A 26,108-nucleotide genomic window follows, 5' to 3' on the forward strand; every position below is an offset into this window, starting at 1 on the left:
TAGCTAACCAAACAAAGACTTGGTTTAGTTAGACAAAATTTAGAACTTCCTGTGTCTCAGTTGCTTCTCGTTACATGCTGCAGGCTTGGTGCCCTGCAAAAAAAATTGTCTAGTTCAATTCACTGTCTTAGGAGTTTTCAAATAGACTTTTTGCACTTTGCGATAAACCAATTATAAAATCCATTACTTAGACTTTATGGTAAACCAATCACTAAATCTATTACGTAGACTCCAGGGTAGTTTTTGATAAACCAGTTAGAAATAGAAATATTTTTTTTCTTTACTGACATGAAAGTAGTCAATACACACCCCCCCCCCCCCCCCATATTAGAAACCAATGTGCAATGACCGGGACGCTATTCTATATTAAATGCATTTAACTTGGTTTTAGAGTTTGAAAATTGTCTACACAAACCTGGTATGTATCACAGATAAGTTTAACAAGATCTGCTTCAGCTGCCTTCTGTATCGCATCAGTGTGTACCTTGAAAATGAAATAAAAATTGAATAATTTTATTTTGTACACCATCACTACTTCACTACTTGCATCTGATCTCAGTGTACTCCTTAAAAATAGTTCCCACCATTACTACCTAAATCTGATGTAGCATTAGAAATAATTCATAGATTTAAACAATTGACTGAAGCGGCAGTGTATTGTGAACATGTTTACACTATTCTTTACAAGGCGGGTGCTATCTATAAGGCGAACTAGGCGGTCGCCTAGGGCGCTGTCCATAGGGGAGAAAAATGTGAAATCACCATTATTAAAAAGTACCCTATTAATTTAGAACTTTGATTATATTACATTAACTATATACAAAGGCGTAACAATCTATCTAGGTGCCCAGGACGAACTATCAATTTTGTGCCCTATCTTGTACGTTGGTGAAATGGTGAAAATGCGCCCCAACCTCCCTCATTTGAAAAGGGCAGCATTTTAAATAGTATTTCTTGCAGACTTTCTTATCGGGGGGGGGGGGGGGGGGGGGGGGAAGACAAAAAAATTACGGGGGCGGACTGTTAAAAAAATATATTTACTATATAAATTCCATTTTGTTCGGGGGGGGGGGGGGGGGCAGAGATGCCGGGAAGAAACTCTGTTTTTAACAAACTACCTCATAAGTTCAAGAGACTATTTTACTACAATAGAGAAAACAGGGTCAACAAATAACTTAATAATTTAACAAATGGTTATTACAATGTAAAGTTCAGTTTTAAAATATGGCATTTGCTGATGGTTCTTAGCACAGACATTTATTAAACAATGTGATTTCCATAAATAGGAGAGTATTTTTTTTTAAAAAAGGGAACCTACTCCGTTCAAGGTAACCCATGGCACATATTCATGAGGAGGTTGTAAGGCATCTGTCTGCAGGGCCATCTGATGCTCTAAATTGTTTCCCACAGTGGATCTGCTGCAATTCAAAATGGAGTCCAATGGCACAGGAAACTGCTGGGCGCACTATGGAAGGCCATTTTAAAAAAAGGCATATCTTATCAAAACAATAAAAAAAAGCATCAATGTAAAATTATATAATAGTCTAATTTTTAACTGTTTAAATGCAATAAATTAAAAATAATGTAGCTTGACAATAAGAATGTAAAAATAATATCTTAAAAAATAAAAGCCAATCTTACCTGCTTAGCAGCGGACATAGGTGAAAGTTTACTGCCCTCCATGCAGTTGATGAAGGGAAAGTAAACTTCTATTTTCCTTACAAGAGCAATGGCGCAAGTCTGAAATAAATAGTTTAATTTCACTCAAAACATCATGTTTTCAGTGTATGTGGTAACTAAAAAATCTCATTATGATAATGCTGATGTGAGGTGGTTGCAAACATATAAAAGATGACTTTATTCAGTGTTTCTCAAATGCTGGTGTGAATGACTTACTTCAATAATGTTTCCCAGACACTCGTTCTCACCATGTTGACATTCAAACACCCAGTTGTGGCCGACTTGTTTTTCCTGTGTTAAAGATTTTAATCACACATAAAAATAAATATTAATTGGGTTATTTCCCTTTGGTTACAATTAGAATTTGAAACTGAAGCAAAAAAAGTCTTAAGTAAACTCAACTGCAGACTGAAGGGCCCTAGTTATGCCATTAGCTACAATGCAATGACCCACCTGAGCATTTCCATAGGGCACCAAAGTAAGATTCATGATGCTTCCAATTTTCTGGAAAGATGGGAATACCATGGTGGTGATGTAGTCCTTGCAGTCTGGACACAAACTCTCATAATACAGCGCAAAATTGACTGGTGCAGCCTCTTCATCTACCCTCCATGCTTGCTTTTTGCATTGCTCATACACCTGGGGAATAACAACTCGCAGGTCTGAATAGACGCTCATGTGGTATCATTGCGAGCAGTGGTACAATTAGTGTTATATTGTCAAACAAAATGCCAGATTTGTAGAGTATTACTTTTTCAAAATACAATAACAATACACACAACTATTTAAAAATAGAAGTGTGGTACTATTATGGCTTTTAGTAGTTAGTAGGCTTCATGGTACTTAATACATAATTTATATAGGGAACCACTATTTTTATTTTTTAAATATTGATGCATCTTTGAAGAAAATCATTTATTTTTCTTTTTAGTGCATAAATATATAAGCTTGTTATTGAAACATTATTTTCATTTAAAAATACTTTGAATAGAATAGAACCTAACTGTGTAGATCTAGATAGCTTGTAAAAATTATTACTTTAGTAATTTAGGAAAATTTAAGTAATTCTTTACCCTCGTACTAAGATTGAAAGAAAATGGTCGGGTAAATGTGATCAAAATTTCACTTGCTAGTTTTGATCCATGATTAAGCCATGATTATCATAAAGCACGACAGCAAGTTAAATTATATTAAATCTTGGAAAAATACTAAACTTCAGAACCCAGTTTCACATTTTAGCAGATACAAATTTTTCTAGACATAGAACTATAACTAAAACTTAATCAAGTTAGAACTAGTTAATAGTTTCGACTACATCTAGAATCTAGACCCAGTACTGAACTAGAAAAAGGCTAGACATAACAGACAATAATAGGCAATACAAAAATGTTTCCCTTTTCATTTAGATATGTAGACCTGTTTTTAAACAATTGAATTAGGCCTAAAACTTTTCAGTAATAAATGAAGACTAGCGATATTTCCAACAGATGCAACCATGCTCATTTACTGTAGCAGCCATCTTGTTTAAGTTTAGTTTTTTTGTAAACTTATAGCCGCTATAGCGTGAGAAGCCACTCTATTTTACAAATCTTGCTCGCAAACACTGCTGTTTAAAGTTTTCTCGCCTATATTGAACTATATAATTGATAATGATATATTTATTTAGCCATTGATTTAGCATTTTAGGTTTATTATTCATTTATCTATATATATCACAATATCTCAATATAGTATCTACTTCTATTAAAGCCTTGACAATGAGGAAACTTTTTCGTACATTACTAGCCGCGGGCGATTTTACGTACCTAAAAAAACTAGACTACGTTAGTACTTAGTACGGTAAAATCACGATATAGCGTCGGAAATTATTGGGTAATGTTCGTTGAGTATTGGTAACATTCGTTACTGTAAACCATACTTTATTTGACCGGTGAAAGAAAAATAAAGTCAAGTGCATTAAATTAATGTTTTAACTTAATTTAATGTTTAACTGACGAAAAATTAGCAACAATTAGTAAATATAAATATTATTAATAAAGTCGAGTGTAGTAATTAATGTTTTTTTTTTTAAGAAACAGAAAAAACCTGCAGAAGATTTGCGACAACCACCTCTAGTTAATAGTTATGTTAGTAAATAAGACGATTAGGCTAGATTAACTAAAGTTAAAAGTAGTAAGAATAACTAGAATAATGTTTAGTAGCAGCAATAATTAGCACATACACTTAAAATAATTAGAAATACAAAATAATTAGCAAAACAGTATTTAAAACGCAACTAAAATCAATCCTTGCACATTTTTAAACATTATGTACTAAAAATAATATGGCGGCAAATAAATGATGGTTTACAGTATTTCCGGTGGTTTCCGGAACGGCTCGACAGACTACGCCATGGTTTTACTGTTTTTTACTGCTGTAAAGTTCCGGAATAATAACCGACGCTATATCGTGATTTTACCCTTAGTACTACTTAGTTAAGTAGGCCTACTAAATATACTAAAAAGTACGTAGTCGTAGTAGTTAAGTAGTAGTACTAGTACCTAGCCTAGTGACTAGTAGTAGTGTAACGTAGGATACTCACCGACTCACCGAATAGATCAGTTTAAATTAAACAAGGATTCTAAATTAACTAGATCTATTTGTCTTATATAATTTGCATATGTTACTCACCGAGCATTTACGTGCGATTTCTGCATTTTCACACCAAAACTGTGGTGGGAGATTGCATGTAGCACTGGAAAAATAAAAATTAGCAAAAATGCACAGACACACAAAAAGCGATCTGAACATGTTGGTTGCCATTTTGAAATGATCACATGATAGTTTGGCGTAAAATGGTCACGTGAGGATCACGAGACTTACAATTACGTCTGGGCTGATTGTGTAACCTAATCGTTAGGTTAAGTGGTCGTCCATAAATGACGTCACACTCGTAAAGGGGGAGGGGGGGGGGGTCCGTATTTTGTGACGGTGTGTGATGAGGGGGAGGGGGGGGCTGATGGTGGGACGTCACACTTTTGCATTGAATTTTAGCCGTTATTTAGCGTACTAGAAAACTTTTAATAAATTGTAATAGTAATTGATTAAAATATTCTATGTTGAGAGAGTTCATACTAGACTTTGGACAAATATCGATGTTTTAAGGGCAGGTTAAACCCCCAAATTGAAATTTAGGTGTTAGGACTTTTTTGAGTTATAAGGAAGTTGTAACTAGCATAGTATATGAAAAAAATGCAAAAAAATCACTAAAAAGTTATGGTTTTGTGAAAATATTTTCTAAAAAGTGTCATTTTTAGGGTAAAATAGCTCAAAATTAGCTCTCATTGAAATCAAAATAACACAGCTTCTGTTTGTCAGAATAACACAAATCTTTAATATAGTGTAATATACGCAATTACAAAAAAGTTGAACTAAAACAAATAGAAAATATAAAAAAATGGATTTTAGCCAATTTTTTAAAATGTGAGACCTAAAATTTTTCAAAAAAGTAGGGAGTAGACTTAGCTTTTTTTTTATAAAATGAGAAGTTTCAAAGATATAGAAATTCTTTTAGTTCAACTTTACAAACAGTGTTTAGTATACATGTGTGCAAAATTTCAGCTAAATATCTCAAGTAGTTTTTGAGTTAGAGTGATTTGACTGGTACAATTTTGTTGAAAAGTAACATTTTGAGAAAAACGCTAAATAGTGAAAAATATACTAAATTTGAAAAAAACGAGAAAAAGCGAAAACTATACCAAATAAGTCATTTTTAAAACCTCCCAGTTACATAAATTGCATCTGGAGCCTCTTACTCAGCAATAAGAACATCTATTTTAGTTAGTTTTTATTTTTTATGTTGCTAAATGTTGCTTAATATAGGTGAATTACGTCATTAGTCTCATTAATTAAAAAATTATAAAAAATACTAGCAATACGAAATTTTGCAAAATGATTATACAAAAATGTTCAGAATTGAATATAGTTTCAGAAACAATAGATTTTCAAAAATCAACATTTCTGACTTAAATATGTATTTTGGGGGGGGGGGGGGGGGGGGTTTAACCTGCCCTTAAGAAAAATTGAACTGCAATTTTGAGGGGGGGGGGGGGGGGGGGGGTTGTAGACTGAGGTGTGATGTCATTTTAGGGGGGGGGGGGTCTGGCTTTTTGTGACGATGTGTAAGGGGGGGGGGGGTAAAAATAGTCAAAATCAGAAGAGCGTGATTGCTACCTTCCAAAAGTTCAGAGTTCGAAGCCCAAACAGGTGAGGCTATGTAATATGATAAATCTCCAAAATCAAATAACTGCTGCCTTGTAGAGATTGTTCTTGGATGGGCAAAGGCTATGGAAGCAAATCCAGAAAGAAGAAGCAGACTGCATGGTACTTAACATGTTGACATGTAATACAAACTAAATTGGAGGAAATTTTTTTATTGACATTAAAATTAAGAACAAAGAAGAGGAAGAATATGATGATAGCAGAGGATATGACTTAATTTAAAAAAATTAATTATGTTCAATACAGTCATTTTTTTTTAGATTGGTCACCCAGTGCTGCACTTTGTGGTGTCATCCCCCCCCCCCGCGAAACAAAGTATATAAATATATATATATATATATATATATATATATATATATATACATATATATATATATACATATATATATATATATATATATATATATACATATATATATATATATATATATATATATATATATATATATATATATATATACATATATACATATATACATATATATATATATATATATATATATATATATATATATATATATATATATATATATATATATACATATATATATATACATATATATATATACATATATACATATATATGTGTGTGTCTTTGTTTATCGGCCTACATAGGTCTATAATATAAATATAAGCCATATATACGCGTACCCATATGCTTATAAGCTTTAGTCACTGCAGACGTAATAGTAAAGATGGTCAGTATTAAAAATAATTGGCTGAATTTTTGTTCAGGTGGGATATCTTGGGTGCATGGAGATGTTTGTCTTAGCTGTTTCTGAAGATCTTGTAGCCAGTGGCATAATGAGGTCGGGTGTCATCCGGTGCGGCACTTAATGGTGTCACCCCCCCAGAGGCGTAGCGACCCTTCCCAGGGACAAACTTTCAATTTTTTATTTGCACCCCCCTCCCCCCCTCAAACTTTCGATTTGCACCTCTTAAAAGACTATTTAACACTCGAATTAATCACTTAATTAAGTGGAATTATCATTTTTCTCTATATATTTTGCTATTTTTTGCCTTGGTGTCACCCCCCTAAATGGTGTCACCCAGTGCGGTCTGCAACCCTCACTACGCCTCTGCTTGTAGCTACTATAGGTATCACCATCCTCCAAACTTCATCAACAGAATCACCATTATAGATATCTGTAACTTTCTGAATTATCCTATTGTCAGCCATCAAAGACCTCTGACACTTTCTGAGTTATATAAAAAGTAATATAAATCCCTTATAACAAATAATCTAGGCTATTATGGTAAAATTGTGGATTTTATTTATTCAAAACTCACACCATTGTAGAATTATTTCATGGCATGGAAATTGTCATTTTTATGCTGTTTCAGTGTTTGTTTCTTAATTATGAAGTAAGAATTAGATATTAAAAATAAGAATTAGATTAAGAATTAGATATTAAAAAGTAAGAATTAGATATATAAAGTAAGAATTGGATATATAGAGAAAGTATTAGGTACATCTTTTTGTCAAGGAAGTGACTACAATCTGAGACTTTTAGCACTCATGTTTATTTTATTCATAAACTGAAACAGAAATAAAACCTCAAGAGTAATAGTCGTAACAATAATAAGAATATAATGATGATAATAATAATAGTAGTGATTTTTAAAAAGTTAAAAAATGTGCAAGCAATTACTTTTTATACTTCATAATAAAATGACGGGTACCAGTAATGAAATAAAGTACAGTTCTAGGAAGTAAACTAAATAAATATACTAATCGAGTGAATGTGATCATAATAAAATGACAGGTACCAGCAATGAAACCACGTACTGTTCTAGTAAGTAAGCTAAAAAATATGCTACTCCAGTAGATATGATGGGTGTAGAAATCATGACGTTTAACAAATCTGCTAGCTTAGTCTTAACTTTTGGAGTATTCCGCAAAACTTATTTTGAAACTGGGCTATCAAAAACTTATAACACAATTGAATGCTCCAGCAAATCGTTTGATAAGTCAAAATGTAAATATTAAACCTTATATGTGTGTTGGCCTAATGCCCTTTTAAAAAAAATTCAACAGAGTAACCTGGCCCATAAACTTAATATAATTTTGGAACAGTTTTCTGTTGCAACAATAATCATAAAATTAACAATTTATTCACTTGATTGCTTAAAAACTGAGATAAAAATTGCTTGTATTTAAACAATTTGAAGAACTGCTAATTATTTTAAAATGTTGTACAATTCTTGTGTCAAATCCTGGAGTTTAGATGGCTGACTACAGACATTTTTTCATCTAATTTCCAGTTTGTTTTCTTTTACATATTTTGGTCCATGATAAGTATTAGATTTCTGCAGCTATAAAATAATTTTCCAATTAAAACACTTTCAATTTCTGTTTAAAATGGGTTAAAAAAATGAAATTTTTTTTTTGAAATATTTGAATTTTAAAAATGTTTTTTCTAATGTTAAAAATTTTGAATAAGTATTTGAAAAATTCAGACTTGTTATGAGAAAGTAATTCTTTGATAGTAATCAGGAGTTGTTGAGCAGCAAAAAGATACTATTTAGAAATAGAACTTACATCACCGTTCTAACAAAAGTGTCATCTAGTTTTTGAACTAAAATATGTTTAAATACCTAAGTCTTTCTTTCTTTTTACTAGGAGCCATTATCATGAGAGGGCCTTGCTTTATTATTTTGTTCATGTTTGTTATTTTTTAAATTTTGTTCACATACCTTTCAGATTAAAGAAAATATTTTTATGTGCCTTTTTCTTATCTACAATGACCTTCACTATAATATTATATTCTAATTTGAAATTAAAACTATTAAAATTGATTTGTCTTATACAATTTTAACATTGTAAAAAAGTCTCAATGCCTAATCAGCAGATTAAAAGAATTCCTTTTAATATAGCTGTGGTCCTGTCTGTTGAGGCTAAATATCTAAGTAAAAAGAAAGGAAATTGTTGATGATAATGATGATGGTGGATAACAAATAAATTCTAAGGACAATTATAAGAAAAAAAAATCATCATACAGTGATCCTATACACTAGATTGTGTTTTTAATTTGTAAACAAAGGGAGATCATTCAAATTAAACATGATCATACAGACATGTAGTTCTTAAATCTTGTATTCTGATTTATAGAGTTGCATCTATTAGTTTTTCTTATAACCTTATGAACATAACATGCATTTTGCTTAATATTTATCTAGTAAATTTGGATAGGGCAAAAGCTACAAACATTTATTTCAGTAAAAATAATTTTTAAAAAGTATAGATAATTTTGACACCGAAGAAAACTATGGAAAAAAAAGATTCATACTATGGTATTTAAAAATTTATTTTAGTAATTTTAAAAATCATATAAATTTTTTTTTCCATATGATAAACGCTTGCACAAATAAATCTAAAAAACTCCATATAAATTGGTCTATAAACAATTCTAATTCTTTCCTAAACGGCATATAAAAAATGTGTCAAACTATTGCATTAAAAATTATGAAGCTCGCATGGTTAGGCATTTAAATCAATGTTTGACTTAACCTTGTATAATATAAAATTACAAATAACAGCTAAATTCAACTGGAGGCTTCCAGTTGTAGGAAAGACTAAATTGAGACCAGACAGATCTAAAAATAGCATAATGTGTTGCCAAGTGGGTTCATTGTTTATCTTAAAAACCTATGACAATTGATCAGACCATTATATGTACAGAAGCTATCACTGTTATGTCCAAGGTCTTCAAGCAAACCTTTGTTGACATAGCAACCAAATATGGAGTAGAACTTGATAACAACTAACACACCTGTACATAAATACAGGTGAAACATTCAGGATAAATGAATGAACATCACATAATCACAGCTGAAAATGACCTTGAATTAACCTGTTGCTAAATAACAGCCACTTGGAAGCGCCATTTGGCATGATTAAAAATTATACATGAAAAAAAAAATCTGGCAACAAACTCAATAATTTCACAGAGTTTTACAATACAAAGGAATAATGTTCAAAGTGTCAGTCATTCATCACAGATCTTTTTACAGCACAAATAATTTTTGTAAAGAAACCAGAGAGAGGGTGGCAGGTTGGTACAGCACATTGCATTCAACACAATTCAACAACAAACCTTGAATCGACACAAAAATACGTAAATCAATCCTTAAAAAAAAAACATCTGACAAGTAAAATGCATTCAGAAATTACTTTTTAAAATAAATAAATATTGCACTACTTATGCAGATTAACATTAAGATGAATAGATAAAAATAGTCCAAGCCCCAAAATGAAAACAACCTGTATATAATATTTATAAAAGCAAAAAGACAAACACATAAGAGTTTAGTGCATAATCTGAACACATGAAAATCATAACACTTCTGAATAAAAAACATTGATAAGGCATGATGATAAATTGAATTTAATCAACAATTCAATGATGGTAAATTGAGTTTTTTTTAAAATAACTGGCTAGTAACAGAAAAAACCCCATTAGAACAACACAAGACAATGTGTAACTTAAAAGTGGCCAGACAAAATTTAAAAACAGCAACATATTGGCTAGAAGATTCAATGTGGTATGCATGATATATAAATATGAAATCACATGCGCTTCCTGGAGAAATGAAAGCAAGTTGCTTTAAAGATATCCAGTAGTAGAGTAAGAAAAAAGAATTGGTTGTTCATTTATTTTAAAAACAAAGATAAGAGGAAAAAAAAGATGCCCTGTGCAGGCTATTTTCATCCTAATTATAGATACGCCAGCTAGGCATTACCTATTTATTCAGCAGTTTTATATGTGGTCTTTGGTTAAAGCACACAAGTGGAAGTAGTGATATATATTTTACGCCCAAACTTTTGATAACCAAAATAGTTCTTAATTGACTACTGCAATGTGTTGTAGCTGCAAGATTTGATAGTTTAAATTTGCTTTAGACTTAGATTTTCTTTGTTGGCAATTACACTTATATTAGCTTTTTGCCTGGGCATGGGGTATCTAGAAAAAAAGTTGTTTGAAACATTACAGTGCCAGATTTTTAAAAAACTTTAAGCATTATCATAATGCAAAAACAATATTAAAATAATTCAAATACAATTGATATTGAAATTATATTTTAAAATCAAGAACATTTTGCTTTTGCAATTTAAAAAAAAAATTGTCCATTTCCTCAAATTACATATGGATCCAATTCCACTGGAAATGGATTAGGTAAAATATACTAACAAAAAGAATATCAATAGAGCCTTACAGTGAATGTAATCAATGATTTACATTATTTACAATTGTAATCAGTAAAAATAAAGAATAAATTCCCATCAAATTAAGCAACAAATTTACATCCATCAAAGATATGGAATTCTAGTATACACATTTGTAATATCAAAACAGTTATTTCCCTTTTCAACTAGTGCAACTGTTTCAAAAAAATTTCACATTCTACTTCTGAAATGGCTGATGTATAAATTGAGACAAAAATGCAGTATACACTTATATACCATTTACAAAAATACTAAGCAAACATTGCCACACAAAAAAGTTTCATAAATATAACAGTTTTTCTAATATCATTACTTGCAGTGAATAACAGTTCAGAGTTGATAGTTCAAAGTTTAACATTGGAAAACAGCATTCCTGTTGCCCTTCTTAACAGCATGGAGACTACAGGTAACTGTCATTTCTCTTCTTTTCTTGACAAGATTTTAAGAGAAATATAACTGTTTTTTTTTGTTTTTTTTAAAAAGTATTTATTTTAGCTGTTGAAATTGTTGCATTGTGCAGATAATTCAAGGATGTTGGTGATGACATGTAACAGCTCCATGTCGTAATTTTTTTTTTTCCTAACAAGTCCATAACAATAATATTATTAATTTCATAATAGAAAAGTATTAATTTTTGTTTGCGAGTTATGTTTGAGAAATAGTGCTGATACGGCCATGATGTTTACATCAACACGAATATTAATTTTCTTTAAAAAACAAATGGTCTTTAATAGCAGAACTTAAATACAGCATTTATCGACATAGTAATCCATCTATAAAAAATTAACTAGTGATTTAAAGGGCAGGTATAGGTGCTGGTGGGGAGGGGGCTGCAAATGACTAACATTGAGTTAAGACTGAACAATTATGGTATTTAACTGGTGATATAAAGTTTAAATGGCTTGGTGCTAACATTTTTTTTGTAATATTTAACGTCAAAAAAAGGCAGATATTACAGTATTTAAAAAACATTCTCTTGTTTTTAAAGATGAAAAAAGAACATTGACCAGATTATGCAAGACTGAGTTCTAATATTAGAGGGGCTACGTATTGACAGCAACGAGGTTATTAGAGGATGGTGCAGACGGTGAGCTGCTATTGGTTGGCGTCCCTGCTAGAGATCGTTGTTCCGTGTTTTGATTGGCTGTCACAGAGGAAGTGGAGCTAAGATTTGTGGGAGGAAGCGTTGTGACTATTGGCTCTATCACAGCTCCATCTGATGAGCTAGTAGGAAACCCTGAAAAGCAAAACATAAACCAAAATTAATGAAAGAAACAAATAAGTTAATGAATTTAAAAAGTGAACCTGAAATCAAATAGCGCATGTTAAAGTTAAAAATGTGTCTTATTTTTTTTGGGATGAATGTTCAATGTGATATCACCGGTACTTAACACAAAGCACTTGAGAAACTTTTAAAATTTCATTTCTTGATAACGACAATGGCCATGCACATCACACTCTTTTGTTTTAAGTGATGCTGCTATTTACATGTAAAAGGATGGTAATTCTAGTTATTGTCGACCCTATATCATAAAAACGATGACTGAATAAAATGTAGTGGTGGCAGCCTAAACCATTCACAGAGAAACACACACAGTCACATAGGGTCACATTACAGTAATACAAAAACAATCACACAGAAACTTGTAAACTAAGAAAGAAAATAAAAAACAAATGAAATTCACAAACATGTAAAAATAAAAATGATTTTTCTTTTTTTTTTAAACAGCGTAAACAAAATACCAGCTTGTCATGAAAGATTTAGTTTTTAACACCATTTCAACCACAAGTAATTTAGTATCAGAGTATAGACAATTCTGAGTGAAGTTAAAGCTCCCAAGATATTTCTTGTGTTCTGGAGAGGTTCAGAAATGAAAGAAGTGCAAAAAACAAAAAAAAAAATAAAAAAATATATTTGGCACTAACACTTACAGTTGACAAGATTATTAAATGACAATAATAACACAAGCGGTTTTAAAGCAAGGAGCGTAAAATACAAAACCACATTTCACGTGTACATAAGCACTGTGCCAATTTTTAATGTGTAGGCCAACAATAAAATATCAACGCTATACAAAAGACATTCTTTGTACAGGTAAATAAATAGTAGATATATATATATATATATATATATTTATACATATATATTCCCTTTTTAAAATACATCGCATATATGTATATATTCATATATGTACATATAATGTATTTCAGAAAGGGATGCTGATAACAAAAAACAAATATTGACAAAATAAAATAATCGTTTGAAGTAAATTACAATTTACTATAGGACGAGTAATTAGCACACACACTGTAAATGAAGGTCCTAGGAGGACCATAAATTATCTAGACAGGGGATATAATCCTGTATGTTAGACAGGGACACACAAATGACAAGCCACATTTGGGGATCACTTAAGCATTTGTGAAGTTTTGCATTGAACCGAACAGCTTCACAAAGCTGAATGACAGAGTAGTTTTAGCTCCCAGTATAATTACATTATTAGTTTCGGGGGGAAATCAAGTTCAAGTTTTTTATCAGTTTTTTGTTGTTTAAAATTGTAGACTAATAACCTTTATCTGTTTTATCTTCTTCATGTCCTGGGGCTGAGCCAGTGGACCCTGATGTGTTGTTCATAGTTAACTGGGCTGTAGGAGCAACCAGAAGGCCAGTCAGGGCAGTGGAAGATGGTTGGTTATCTATAAATAGAAGGAATACATCAAATGTCCAAGGACAGAACAGCTGAGTGAAAAACTGGATAGGATCAAAGAATACTGGATTTGAATAAAAATAATACGGTTCATTTTATAGGAGCAATCTTACTAAAGCAACATATATTTATATATATACATATAACAACATGAAAAGCATTAAATATATACTACCATTAGATTTTTTACTTTAGTAAAAAAAAAACAAAGCGTGAAAGTAGATTTGAATTATTTAAATTACTTTAGTTCAGCAGTACAAATACATTTTGGAAACAAAATCTAATGGTAGGAATGATAGTTCAGATAAACATTATAAAGCATTGTGAAATTAACTTTACCAAAGAAAAGAAAAAGTGCATATAATTAAATGAAAAAAAAAAAAAAAAGAGAAAGAAAAATCCGTAAACATTTAAGAGTTTTACATCGGAAAAGCCCAGCAGTTTTCATTTACAAATCATGACGACAAAGAGGCAGCAAACTATTTTTTTAATATATGGCATGTTGCTAACTCATGAACTTTGCCAGGTTGTAAGAATACTATTTTTTTTCTATTTATAAACTATTTAAATCTGCTCATATCTAATTTTTGTTTCTTCCTACATTTGTTCTAAATGTCATTGGTCTTTAATTTTAGATTTAGCTTATCAGTAAACAAACTAGTGGCATATATATATATATATATATATATATATACAGAGGCACATTAGGAATACAACCAGTGGCGCAGGGCCCGGAATCCATGTAAGTAGGGCCTAAGTTAGAATATCAGAAGGCTTAGTATGCTGCCGTAAACATAGCATTTTAGTTACAATTAAGTTGGATCAAATAAATGAAGTTGCACATAGATTTAGTTCATAACATGTTTCTCATTTTGTAAACGGTTGCTTTTTTTTTTAAGCAGAATATTATGAAGACATTGACTATTTGGCCCAGTGAACTGCTTTACTTCCTCCCAACACAAAAAAGTATTACAGATCAATGTTTTGCACCATATAAACCATTGATTCTGACTTCAGTCTGCTTTCTTTCTAGATTTGTTTCCATAGCCCTTTTCCACCCAAGAACAATCTGCAAGGCAGCAGTTGTTTCAATTTGAAATTTTCTATCCTAGATGGGTTGCTGTCCAAAACTTAACTTTTTTTTTTTTAATTTTTTGTTTGAAACTCATGACCAATACAAGAGATGGGGCCTGGGATGGTTGCCTCAGTTGCTACCCTAAAATACTTCTTCCATATATATATATATATATATATATATATATATATATATATATGCCACATCACTACAGTAATAAATGAATGATTTTTTTTCAACTGCTGACATTTAAAATTTGCAGATAAAAACCAAATCTATAGAAATGTAATAAATTATGGTGTGAAAAGTTAAAAAAAATATTAAGGTCAAAAAGAGTTTTAAAGATTTTTTAAGTATTAAAATAAAATTGGTATTTACCAAAGCAAGAAATTTTAAGCGCAAAAACACTTTGATTTAAAAAGTAATATTGCTGTTTTAAGAGACAATTTTTTTCTTATAACTTTGTCTTCATAAAATAAATTTTTGGAAAATAATGGATAAAAATTGAGCAAATTAACTTGTCTTGAGGGCATATTGGAAAATAGCAGAACATCAATACTGTTACTACAACTGTTAAAAGCAAAAAGAAACATTTTTTCTGTATAACGCTAAAAAATAATTAAAATGCAAGATATGCATGAAGATGCCTAGCTTTAAATGCAGAAAAAAAAAGCAAACAACAAAATAAAAGGGTCAACAAAAAGGGCTGGCTAACAAAATAAGGATTCTCAAAGGTTAGTGCAGCATACAGTGTAGGGGTCGTCTGTTTCAGTTTCCCTGGGTACAATTGTGATGTTTACTACAGTATTTAGGTAAGTAGCGTCATCTGACTTTAACAGCGTAACAATATAATATTTTGATTTATGGTAATTACATTACATACAGAATATTTAGCATTAACTGAATTTAACAGTGTATTAATATAATAATTATATTAATTACATTACATAAGAATATTTAGAATTAATTTGTACTGTATTTTTAAATTCAGAATTCTTTTTTTCAAAAACTTTGATGTAATAGAATAAAATATCATTTTTGAAATTTTTTATTTTATTTAAAAGTCTGGAATGATTAGGCACTTTATTTTATAGCAGGGAAAGCATGAAGCTGTGTTTTTAACTTCTAATCAAAGTAAAGGATTGTTTGGGTGGTTTGGAAGCTTAGCATGAGGAGAGAGACAGGTTGTGTGTGGAGGGTGTGTCCCACGGTGGCGGACCTACGAATACCAGGGGGATGGAGACAATGGTCATGCTAAATCTAATATAATATTTTTACCAGTTGGTCTTATGTCTGTCACTTTTAGGGTAGACCCTGAGAGTGAGTGGTCCAGAAGGTTACCGATCTTGTCAGCATTGGAGGTGGCCCTGGACCGGACTGGGATGTCCGCTTTGTCTGTGTGATTGAGCATCAGCATGGGTATAGCCTCCTCTCCATTGTGACCTAGTGTTGGTCAAGGGTAAAGGTCAAGGGTAGATGTGGTTTTTGGGATTGGCAGATGGTTTAGCCAAGCAGTTAAAAAAAAAAAGGGGGGGAGGTAGGGAGGGAGATGTGGGGAGAAAAAAAAAAGCAAAGAGCACAGTAATTAAAATGCTTTAGGCCAACCAAATTTTCTAGAATAAACACAAATTTGTAACTATTAACGTAAGGAAATAAATCTCTTTCATAATGATGCAAGTTTTTAGTACATAATTTCAAACAGTCTTTGATCAATAGAGTTATTATTATCTACTTAAGCTGTACTTGAAAATGCAACTCGTTTGAACATAATTGCCTCCTGTTTTTTTTTTCGCTCCAAGGTTTTTTAAAAACCTTTCAGCTGCTCACTATAGAATGTATAAAAGGATGTTTTACAATATAATTAGTCATTAATAAATGATTAAATGTTTTTAAAATATAATTCGTGATTACTGAATGAGAAAAAAAGATTGGCCTAAAACTTTCGAGTCTGCGAACACAAAAGACCAAACATGTTCAAACGAAGTTTCAATAGCAGCACAATAAAATCATTCCCATGGCTCACACACTGCGTTTATTACTAGCAGAAGATTAGAAGAAACTGTTACTATTTTTAACCACCACAATCTCATCCAACCTCGGAGCTGCCACTTGATAATATCAAGAAAATATCAATATAATATTTAATTTTTTTTTTTAAATTATAAAAATTAACATTACACTCAATATTACAGAATAGCTTCTCATTAGAAAAAGGAAATTACTAATTAATCAAAGACAAATAATTTCTTTAAGGACTAGAAATATCAGAATGCAAAGTGATGTGTTATTTATATTAGTAAATTAAAACTTTTAAGTTAATAACTTTTATAAGTGATAAAACAAAGTCAGGCTCAAAATTGTAAACATTTACAAGCTGCAACATGCGGAAATTCTTTAGTTAAAACTCTATTCTATACTAACTTAAGTGCAAGCTATAACTAGGATAATAACCGGTTACATTCAAAAGGTAAATTGCATAATGCAACCAGGCATTAAGTAAAAATAAGTGGTCATTGCAGCCTCCACTGGGAAGGAAATCAGTTGGTTGACTCCTCACTAACCAAAACAAATCGCTGCCAACTCAGATGCTTTTAATCTGGCAAACTTATCAGAATCATATAACAATACAATTGTAACATTTAGCATCATAGATTAGAAGACCCTCGTTGCATTAGTAAAAAAAATCATTCAATAAAATCTTAAGGTCAGGTAAAATATTTCCAACAATTAGTGTATTATATTCCCAAACTGTATAAAATCTACTGTGACAAGCTATTTAATCTGATGGCCTCAACAAACAGATTTTTAAAATATTAAAGCTTGATGCTGAAAAAACATATATTTATATTTGTTTAAATATTCAAGCAGTCACAGGATCATTCATTAAACACTAATTACTTTAAAAACTCCTTAGATTTGAGAACATAATTAATGTAAACATGTGTAGAATTCAACAATATTTGAGAAAAAATTAATAGGTTTTGTTTTGCTAAAAAAAACTTTCCGGTAGAATGTGAGAGTTAATTAAACATATGGGTGAAAGAAGTTTTAAAATCTTCAGCGTCTAATTCTGGTATTAAAAAGAAATTATGTGTTAACACTTTATTTTAAAAGAAATTTTTATTTTGAGATTAAATGTATAACAACTTCTAGAGCTCAGAATAAAAATATTCTCTTAAGAATGATAAATGTATTTTCAATAAAGAAAACACTCAATAAAAAACCACCCAATCAATTTTGCTTAATAATTTTAATAATTAATTATTTTTTGGGAGAAACAAGTCATACCAGAAATTAATTTAGATATTGATATTCATAATTAGAAAAAAGAGGTGATATCTTTAAAAAATTGGATAATTAGAATTGTGCGAATATTAACAAGGTATGTTCATCTGATAAGTCATGTAGCAGAAGTGAGACATGCAGAATCCCTGGGCTGAAAAAGGCAATAATGTGAGTACATTTTCAAAGCAATTGACATCAAAGAGGATCAAATGGTATATTGTGCAAAAGGTAGCTTGGTGTGTGGTGCTAGCTGACAGGCAGATGGTGGAGGAATACTATCTTACAGTTGTAAGAGCTCTTTTGGGTTTGAGTTACATTAGTATCATTCATTTAAAACTTTTAAAAGAATAAAAAGCAGGATAAAAATAATTTGAAAATTAACGTTTCATTATTTTTTTTCAAGCTTTGTTAAAGTTAAATGCAACTTTTGCAAAAGGTTAACAAATGGTTGATATTAAATAATGAGTTAAAGATTTCAACATGCATGTTAATTAAATTAGTTTTTCAGTTTTTAAATGTGTAGACTGTGATGCAAAAAAACTGTGCATGAAATCAATTCATCATTCTCTTGTGCCTTAATTTCATTTTTCTTGAACTAAAGAAAAATACATGCAGTTACATCATTGTTCAAACCTGGTGACACATCTCTAATTGTGTTATCTTTATATTAATACATTTATTTTTAAGCCATTGATGATCAATTATTCTTTTAAGAAGGTTAAAAATATATTTTTCTAACTTGTGTCAAGCTTTTTGAAACTAACTAAAAAACAAAGTTGCATGTTAAACTGACTAGAAAGCTCAAAATATTGTTAGCATTTAAATAATTCTCTACAGTATTTTAAAAATCAGGTTATTCAAAATTTTCGTGGAATAAAAAAAAATTTAGTTAAATTAATTTGAATAAATAAGGAATAGTACAGTACCTATCAGGACTCCAAAATGATTATAATGGCCTGTAGAAGAGAGAGATCATCACCATCCGAGTGAGAGGTTAATTCACAATATCGCATGGACAAACACACAAGCAGACAATAAAGAACAATGTCATTAAAGTACAATTGAAATATCGTGGCTTGCCAACACACAAGCAGACAACCAATGACAAGAAATATCTTCAAGCAGGTTTCTACAAAACTAGTAAGACACAGCATTATTCATTCGAAAAGAATTATGTCACTCCGTTTGCCAGCAAACACTTTCATGCACTCAAGTCCCATTCGCGCAGTCCACATTTCTTCTCCTGCGGTAAAACCAAACTGCTGTTGTTTCTTTTCGAACAAACATATAAAGAACAAGAATACACAGATACGTTACTTGTGACAAGACTCAAGGCCACAAGAGATAGGAAGACCAAAATATACGTAACACTACCATAAAGAATATGTTTATGTCATGGTAAAATCTACTGTAAAAATTATTAATAACATTGGAAATGTTAAGGAAAACATCACCTACCTTCAATAGATAAATATATGCACACACATACTTAATTGATATATATTATAATAATAATTTGTATAAGTATTTTCAATCACTAGAATTTAAGATATAGCCTGTATATAATTAAAAAATATATTTATAAATATAAAATTAATATCCTAAGAGATATTTTTGAATATAATTTAAAGATATTTTGCTATTATCCTAAAAATGTTTTAGACATTATTTTACTTTATATGATGTACTTTTTAAAAAAAAGCACCATTACGTTATATGTTAACTTGACTATGCTACGTTTGTTGAAGCTGCATGCTGAATCCTATTTTTCTAGTTTTAGACTCGCTAAAACTAAATGTTAATAAATAAGGTAAGGTAAAGTTAAATTTCCAGCATTAGTTAATGTTGTGCTTAAGGGGAAACCAGTGTTACCTAAGTAAACCCTGTAAGGTAAAAAAATTCTTTTGGTTTAATCCAGCGTTTTTTTTTTAATACATGCAAATCTGGCTGTTATAGATACAGAGTGAACTAATATTTAGCCATGCTATTAAAAAAAATAATATTTAAGCGATTATGAAAAAAATATTTTTATAAAAAGCCGTCTACTCTATTAAATCAAAAAGCTCAAAAAACTGAATGTAGTATTAACTTTGAAAATGCATAATTTTCAAGTAAAAATATATTAAACACATGAATATGTTTTTTTTAAACATGACAAACAAAATTTAATTCATTTTAAAACTAGACCTAATTCAGTAATTGGTCATTGCTCATCTAGTGCAATAAGTAAATTTGTTGCAAATTTCTTTATGAAAAAAAAAATTGATCAGGTACTTTGCGAAAAAAATGAAATTATTTTTTATATGATTAACACATTTTTTAAAAGTTAGAACTGTTTTAGAATTTTAGAATGAGTTAACAATTCAACTATTAGAAACTTATGAATCACTAATAAGCAGGTGAACAGTCTATCAACAAAAAAAATTGTATTAATTAGCAAAAGAAATGTTTTAAAAAAATAATGAACTAAGCTCATTTTTAAAAGGCTAATGCTCCTTTAGGGGGGTGGTGGAGTATACATAACTTTTTTAGAAAATAATTTTTTAAGCAAAATACGCATTTAAATTAGCACATGGATGGTACTCAAATGAAATAATTGCTGAGTTTAAAATAAAAAGTGTGAGTCCCTCTACCATAGGTGGAATAAAACATTTTACTATGTGCAACTTTTAACAGTGCTTTTAATGTACAAATTAACAATATTTTGGGAGTTTTGGAACAAAAAAAGCTCTCTTTTTTGGTGGGTAGCATAGCTGTCTTCTATATATATATACACTACTTTTTCATAGTGTAACCACTTACATTAAATTGGAAACATGTAATTCATTATTTATACATAAGAAAATCATCTCTAAGCTCTGGTTTAAGAATTCAATGTCAAAAGTTTTAAAAAGGCTGATGGATAGGCCTATATATTTTAATTATATAAGTATCATTTTATTAATAAGAAAATTTTCGGAAAATGTATTATATTAAAAAATAATGAATACTAAAGTCTATTGTATCTATATATTTTGCCTTAAATTCACCAGGCCTTGGTGAAATTAATGAATTATTTATTGTAGGATGCAAAGCTCAAAGGGATTTGCAGGATTAATTTTTTGTAGCACTATTTTACCTTGAAAGCAGGAGATTTCTAATTTACTAATAGGGGCTACAGAAATAATAATATGTCTGTTTGAAACTTAAATAATCCAGTGTATTCTATTATAAGTTGCAACAACTTGTATTTTGAGATATGAGTTGTACTTATTCAAAAACGAGTTGCTTCTCATGAAAATTAGGAATATAAACTTCAGAACTGTGAAAATTAGACCCAAACTAGATCTATTAGTACTAATAGAGTATGACATTTTACAGGCAATTTATAAACAAGAATTTTGAAATAAAGACACTTGTAGAATATTTTGTCAGTCTAAAAAATATAGGCCTAAAAGCTTATGTCAAGAAATTTATTTTATAAGCACTGTATAATAGGCTTACAAGATCTTTGTATTTGGGGATAACTTTTCAAATGTGCACTGGAAAAAATTAATAATTTTAATAAATGGTATAAATTGAGTGCTTCATTAAACATAATTAGTGTAAAAAGTAAAATTTTGTATAGCGGGGTGTAGCAACAGTTCTTGAGATAGGTCTTATGCTTTTTTTTTATGTTCGAATATTAAAAAAGACAATTGCAACGGATATGAATTATTAAGCATTTTAAAAATAAGTCTACCTGTGGGTGTTTAGCCTACTACGCTATGAGAAACAGCAGGTCCTAATAAAAAAATCTAATTTGGAACTAATTAGTTAAAAATCATCTGCTTTTTAATCATATAATCTTTATTCTTTAAAACTAGAGCTTTGTAAATTTCATTAAATGACGGTAAATATATTCTAAGTTTCATTTGTATTAAATGTTCCTTAATGAAGATTTAAAACCTTTGCAAAAAGTCTGCCAACATCTATCACTCTACTTTAGGTAATTTGTATAGGCCCTATTTAATGCATATCATACAGTTACAAATGTAAAAAAATTATACATTATAATTATAGGCCTGCTAATTCTATCTCTCATGCAGACACACCACAAAACTTGTTGCTACAAAAAGCGAAAAGCCAGGGTATTTTTTTAACATGCATAACAAAAGCAGAACACTGCAACGCAGCAAAAAAAATAAAGGGGCGGAAACTGAGGAGTATTGTTATGAAAATACAGCATGCAAGAGGAAGTGGCTGACGATGCTGTTGGCATGAGTTAGTATTTTGTATGAGACTTACTACGGAAGGCCATCAATTCCTGGAGGGCGCCCCCATGAGCTGAGAATACATGACGTCATAATAACGAACACAGAAAAAGAACGAGGAAAATATTGATGGATGGAATTAAGGACATTTGCATGCTCATGGTCGCTCTATTTTCTATATTCTAAAATTTTTTTTCAAACAATACATATTTTATTGCTATTCCTTGATTTAAAAAAAAAGGTAAAATCCCTAAGCTTTTAAAATCGGATAAATGTATTTTAAATGCGATGAAATCCAACATTAGTATTTAATTGAGTCAGTAAAGCTCTTTTAATGCTTTGTAACTTCCTGTTTTCTCTTTGAAAGCGACCAACGGGCATAGTGATCAGATATTTATGTAAAAAAGCTGAGAAGGTTGGGCAGCATATGCAAGTGAAGGGCGGCTAGGGACATCAAGTTGAAATGGAAAGAAAAACACCCAGAAATATGACGATCTACAGATGATGCCATAAACAACATCTGAAAACTCATTTTAACTGTTGGAACTGTTAGAATTTAAAATATTTTAGGAACATAATTTTTGTCAAATGAGAATAGTTGAATGTGAAAAATGTAATCAAATAAATATTAAAAATTCAAAATAAAAGACAACTTCATGACATTACTTTATAATTATTTTTCTTAACTAGCAAATCAATGTCTTATTTTTATGATTTCTTGTATTGTGTTTTGAAAGTGTATGATAACTTGTTTTTAGATTTCCTCAGAGATGAGCTTCCTTCAGGAGCTTCAAATAAAGAATAGGTTCAAAAGAAACTAGATTTTAACTAGTTAGATTAGTTGAATCCAAAGCTGAAAGAGAAACTTGAAATGTTTCATGTTGTAACAAAAGAAATAGGTCTAATTAAAAAAGAAACTGACTTTATTCAGGAGATGTGCAGAGTGGAATTGATAACTATAAAGGCAGCTTGGCTTAAATACCAACACAGCAAAGAAGGTAAGATAAATGCCGGAGCCAGGAAGAATTTATTTCTACAACAACATCACTTCTGCTCTTCAATTTCATGTCGCTAGCAACAGCTAGTCACATGACATGGCTGTGATTCACCACATGAAATATAACAACATCAGGTAAAGATTCAACCTCTAGTTGGTTTGTTTTTCAACACAAAGGGATTGGTAGCACACACACAACAACATCAACACCCGAAAATGTTACAATTATTTCTGCGTGTGCAAACGGTATAACTTTATAAATGGTATGATTGTTTATTAAACATTATCCACCACAGTTGTATGAATAAGTGGAAATGACATTTTAGAAGTTCATATGTGGGGGAGGGAGAGTTGCGGAAAAACTGCCATATCCTATCAAAACTTGAGTTGTTAATAAATTTTAATAGACTAGTGACTATATATCCTGCAGTAATTTAATCTCTATTTTTAGTATTTCTCCAACACTATTGTCCACTAGATTTTTCAAAACTAAATATTATTTCGACCATGAACTAAAAATGATACTAAGTTTTAATCCGGACCTTCCGCTTTTGCTTTCCTACTTTATTTGAATGAATAATGAATCAGAATAGATAGAGATTTAGAGAAGGTAATGCCAATATTAGTAAGTTTGGTTTTTAGGTCATAAAATATAATGCAATTTGATATAGATCTACAAAGATATATGTATATACACCAAAAATAGGTCTATATTATTATTGCTTAATAAATACTGGCAGCATATTAGTTTTAACACTGAAAAGCGATAGGAACGGCGAAAGAGCACAATATATGAAGTTAGTTGAAAGTTGAAAGACAAGCTGCAGCAGCAAACATGACAACACTTTTGGATTCCAAAATAGAAGATTTCTTAAAATATTGATTGTCAGTTTAAAAGGGGCGTGAGAGCAACATAAATCTGGTCACTTTCTGCTATCATACTTTCGAAAATATTCGTCATTCAGCGATCTAGACTTCTATAATAAAATCGCAATCTGTCGTAAATCTAGAACAATGATATTTTTTTTTCAACATTTTGTTATTGATTTAAGAACACGAATTTTTGTTGCTGTCAACATATAACACTACTGATACCGAGGGAGAGAGAATCTAATTTTAAAAAGGTTTTTCTCTTTCCTAAAAGATATTAGTAATATTTCTTTTATCATAACACTCCCTACCCTACCCATCACCTATTTTGCAAAACAATCCGATTTTTTTTTGTTTCGTAATAAATTCTGGCCACCTTTTAAAATGACTAAGGATAATTATGACGTATGAAAGACGTCTACTCACTCGGCTGTCCTATTCGACCGATGACAACAAAAGATAAAAAAAAAATTGTGAGAGAAGAATGAAACAAGAATTAAAAATGCGAACATATTTTTGACAGCTGTGACCGACATTCGAAGCGATAATAATGTTGAAATGCGTGGAATTTTTTTTTTTTTACCTTACTACTGAAAAATTAATAAAATGTCTTGCTCATACTCGTGAACAAAAAACAACCATTTAATTCCATTTTTTCTACGATTCTTTAGATCTAAGTATGCGAAGCTTTTTCTCAATTTTTAAAAAAATAGTATAAAAAGTAAGTGTACTCAGATTAGATCTACTAGATTCTTATTGTCCTTTGCAGTATTTTAAAATTCTGTCTCATCTGATTATTTTTAAAAATTAAATATAGACTAGATTCTAGGTATACTTTTACTATCTGTCTTTACAATAATATCACATTAAATTAGTTTTTAAAATTGGCTATAAGATTTCTACAAAATAATAATTTGGCGATAAACTAGTTTAACTACGATTTAATTTTAATTTTTTTTAGCTTAGACTGAGTTTGAGACAGGCATTGTCGTTTACACCCCCCCCCCACTAATGGACACAAAGTATGTAAACAGACAGCCGTTGGATGAAGCACAAGGTCACAGCTGTCTCATCAGTCTCCTGGAGACCGATGTCTTGTGAGACATACACGACGTCACAACAAACATAAACAGGACCAGCGTCACGTGTCAACGCTGGCTGCAATGCTCTCATCATTTCGGCAACACTCCATGACATTTTCCTGGCAACTTGGCCCACATTCACCGCAGCATAAATATAAAAACAAACAAATCGCATACCGAAGCAGAACAAGAATGTCACAGGCCGTGTGCGGGGAGCAGCGTGCCCTCTTTAAGGTGCATACTTCTAAATTCGTTGCAGTAGAGAAAAAAATAACACACACACAACTAGTACAATAATGATGTGCTAAGCAGTCAACACCGCTCGAGTGTCGCCATTCTACACACTGATACACAAACCAGTCGTGTGTGTTGCTCGCTACACACCAAGGACACAACATATAAAACAGCTGAGCAACTTTCCACACTGACCATACTACTAAAGACCAGGCTACACGTATCTATATGTATTTGAAGAAAAGACAAATGCCTGTACACCTATTTCCATCATGATGCATCAGCTAAATATGATACGACAAACAGCAAAAAACAGAAAATATTTTTGTACACAGCTTGTCAGAAACGGGAAACTCCGATTTGGAGTCCCGTGTATCTGCTAACATGAACACGCCAACAAACAATAAACAAAGACCATTCTAATAGTCAAACATGTGTACTATAAATAGAATTTGTAA

General features: G+C 30.8%; 2 protein-coding genes and 1 long non-coding RNA gene across 9 annotated transcripts in view; 1 reads left to right on the forward strand and 2 right to left on the reverse strand.

The window, feature by feature from the left end:
* Positions 1-30: 30 nt before the first annotated feature.
* Positions 31-4,513, reverse strand: LOC131933446 (gamma-interferon-inducible lysosomal thiol reductase-like). Its single transcript, XM_059290216.1, has 7 exons — positions 4,351-4,513; positions 2,134-2,319; positions 1,897-1,971; positions 1,642-1,740; positions 1,319-1,465; positions 416-484; positions 31-93 (listed from the first exon to the last, which is right to left on the reverse strand). The coding sequence occupies exons 1-7, from the start codon at positions 4,480-4,482 to the stop codon at positions 40-42; spliced, it is 762 nt and encodes a 253-aa protein (XP_059146199.1). The 5' UTR covers positions 4,483-4,513; the 3' UTR covers positions 31-39.
* Positions 4,514-7,966: 3,453 nt separating this feature from the next.
* LOC131933448 (potassium voltage-gated channel protein Shaw) overlaps positions 7,967-26,108 on the reverse strand; it is a gene marked incomplete at its 5' end in the record, with an annotated part of 37,548 nt that continues 19,406 nt past the window's right edge. For 2 of the 7 annotated variants that reach the window (XM_059290219.1, XM_059290217.1), the window contains 5 exon segments: positions 7,967-12,404; positions 13,739-13,864; positions 16,229-16,393; positions 19,162-19,191; positions 22,502-22,540. In XM_059290219.1, coding sequence (XP_059146202.1) covers positions 12,211-12,404; positions 13,739-13,864; positions 16,229-16,393; positions 19,162-19,191; positions 22,502-22,540 — 554 coding nt within the window. In that variant the 3' untranslated portion in view covers positions 7,967-12,210. 7 annotated transcript variants of the gene reach the window in all.
* On the forward strand, positions 11,487-13,257 carry LOC131933449 (uncharacterized). The gene is made up of 3 exons (XR_009384975.1): positions 11,487-11,573; positions 12,156-12,254; positions 12,897-13,257. It is a non-coding gene; the product is annotated as an uncharacterized LOC131933449 (long non-coding RNA).

Source organism: Physella acuta, unplaced genomic scaffold (genome assembly GCF_028476545.2).
Source record: "Physella acuta isolate Inbredline_101_S28 unplaced genomic scaffold, ASM2847654v3 ptg002511l, whole genome shotgun sequence".
In the NCBI taxonomy this organism is placed as follows: Eukaryota; Metazoa; Mollusca; class Gastropoda; family Physidae; genus Physella; species Physella acuta.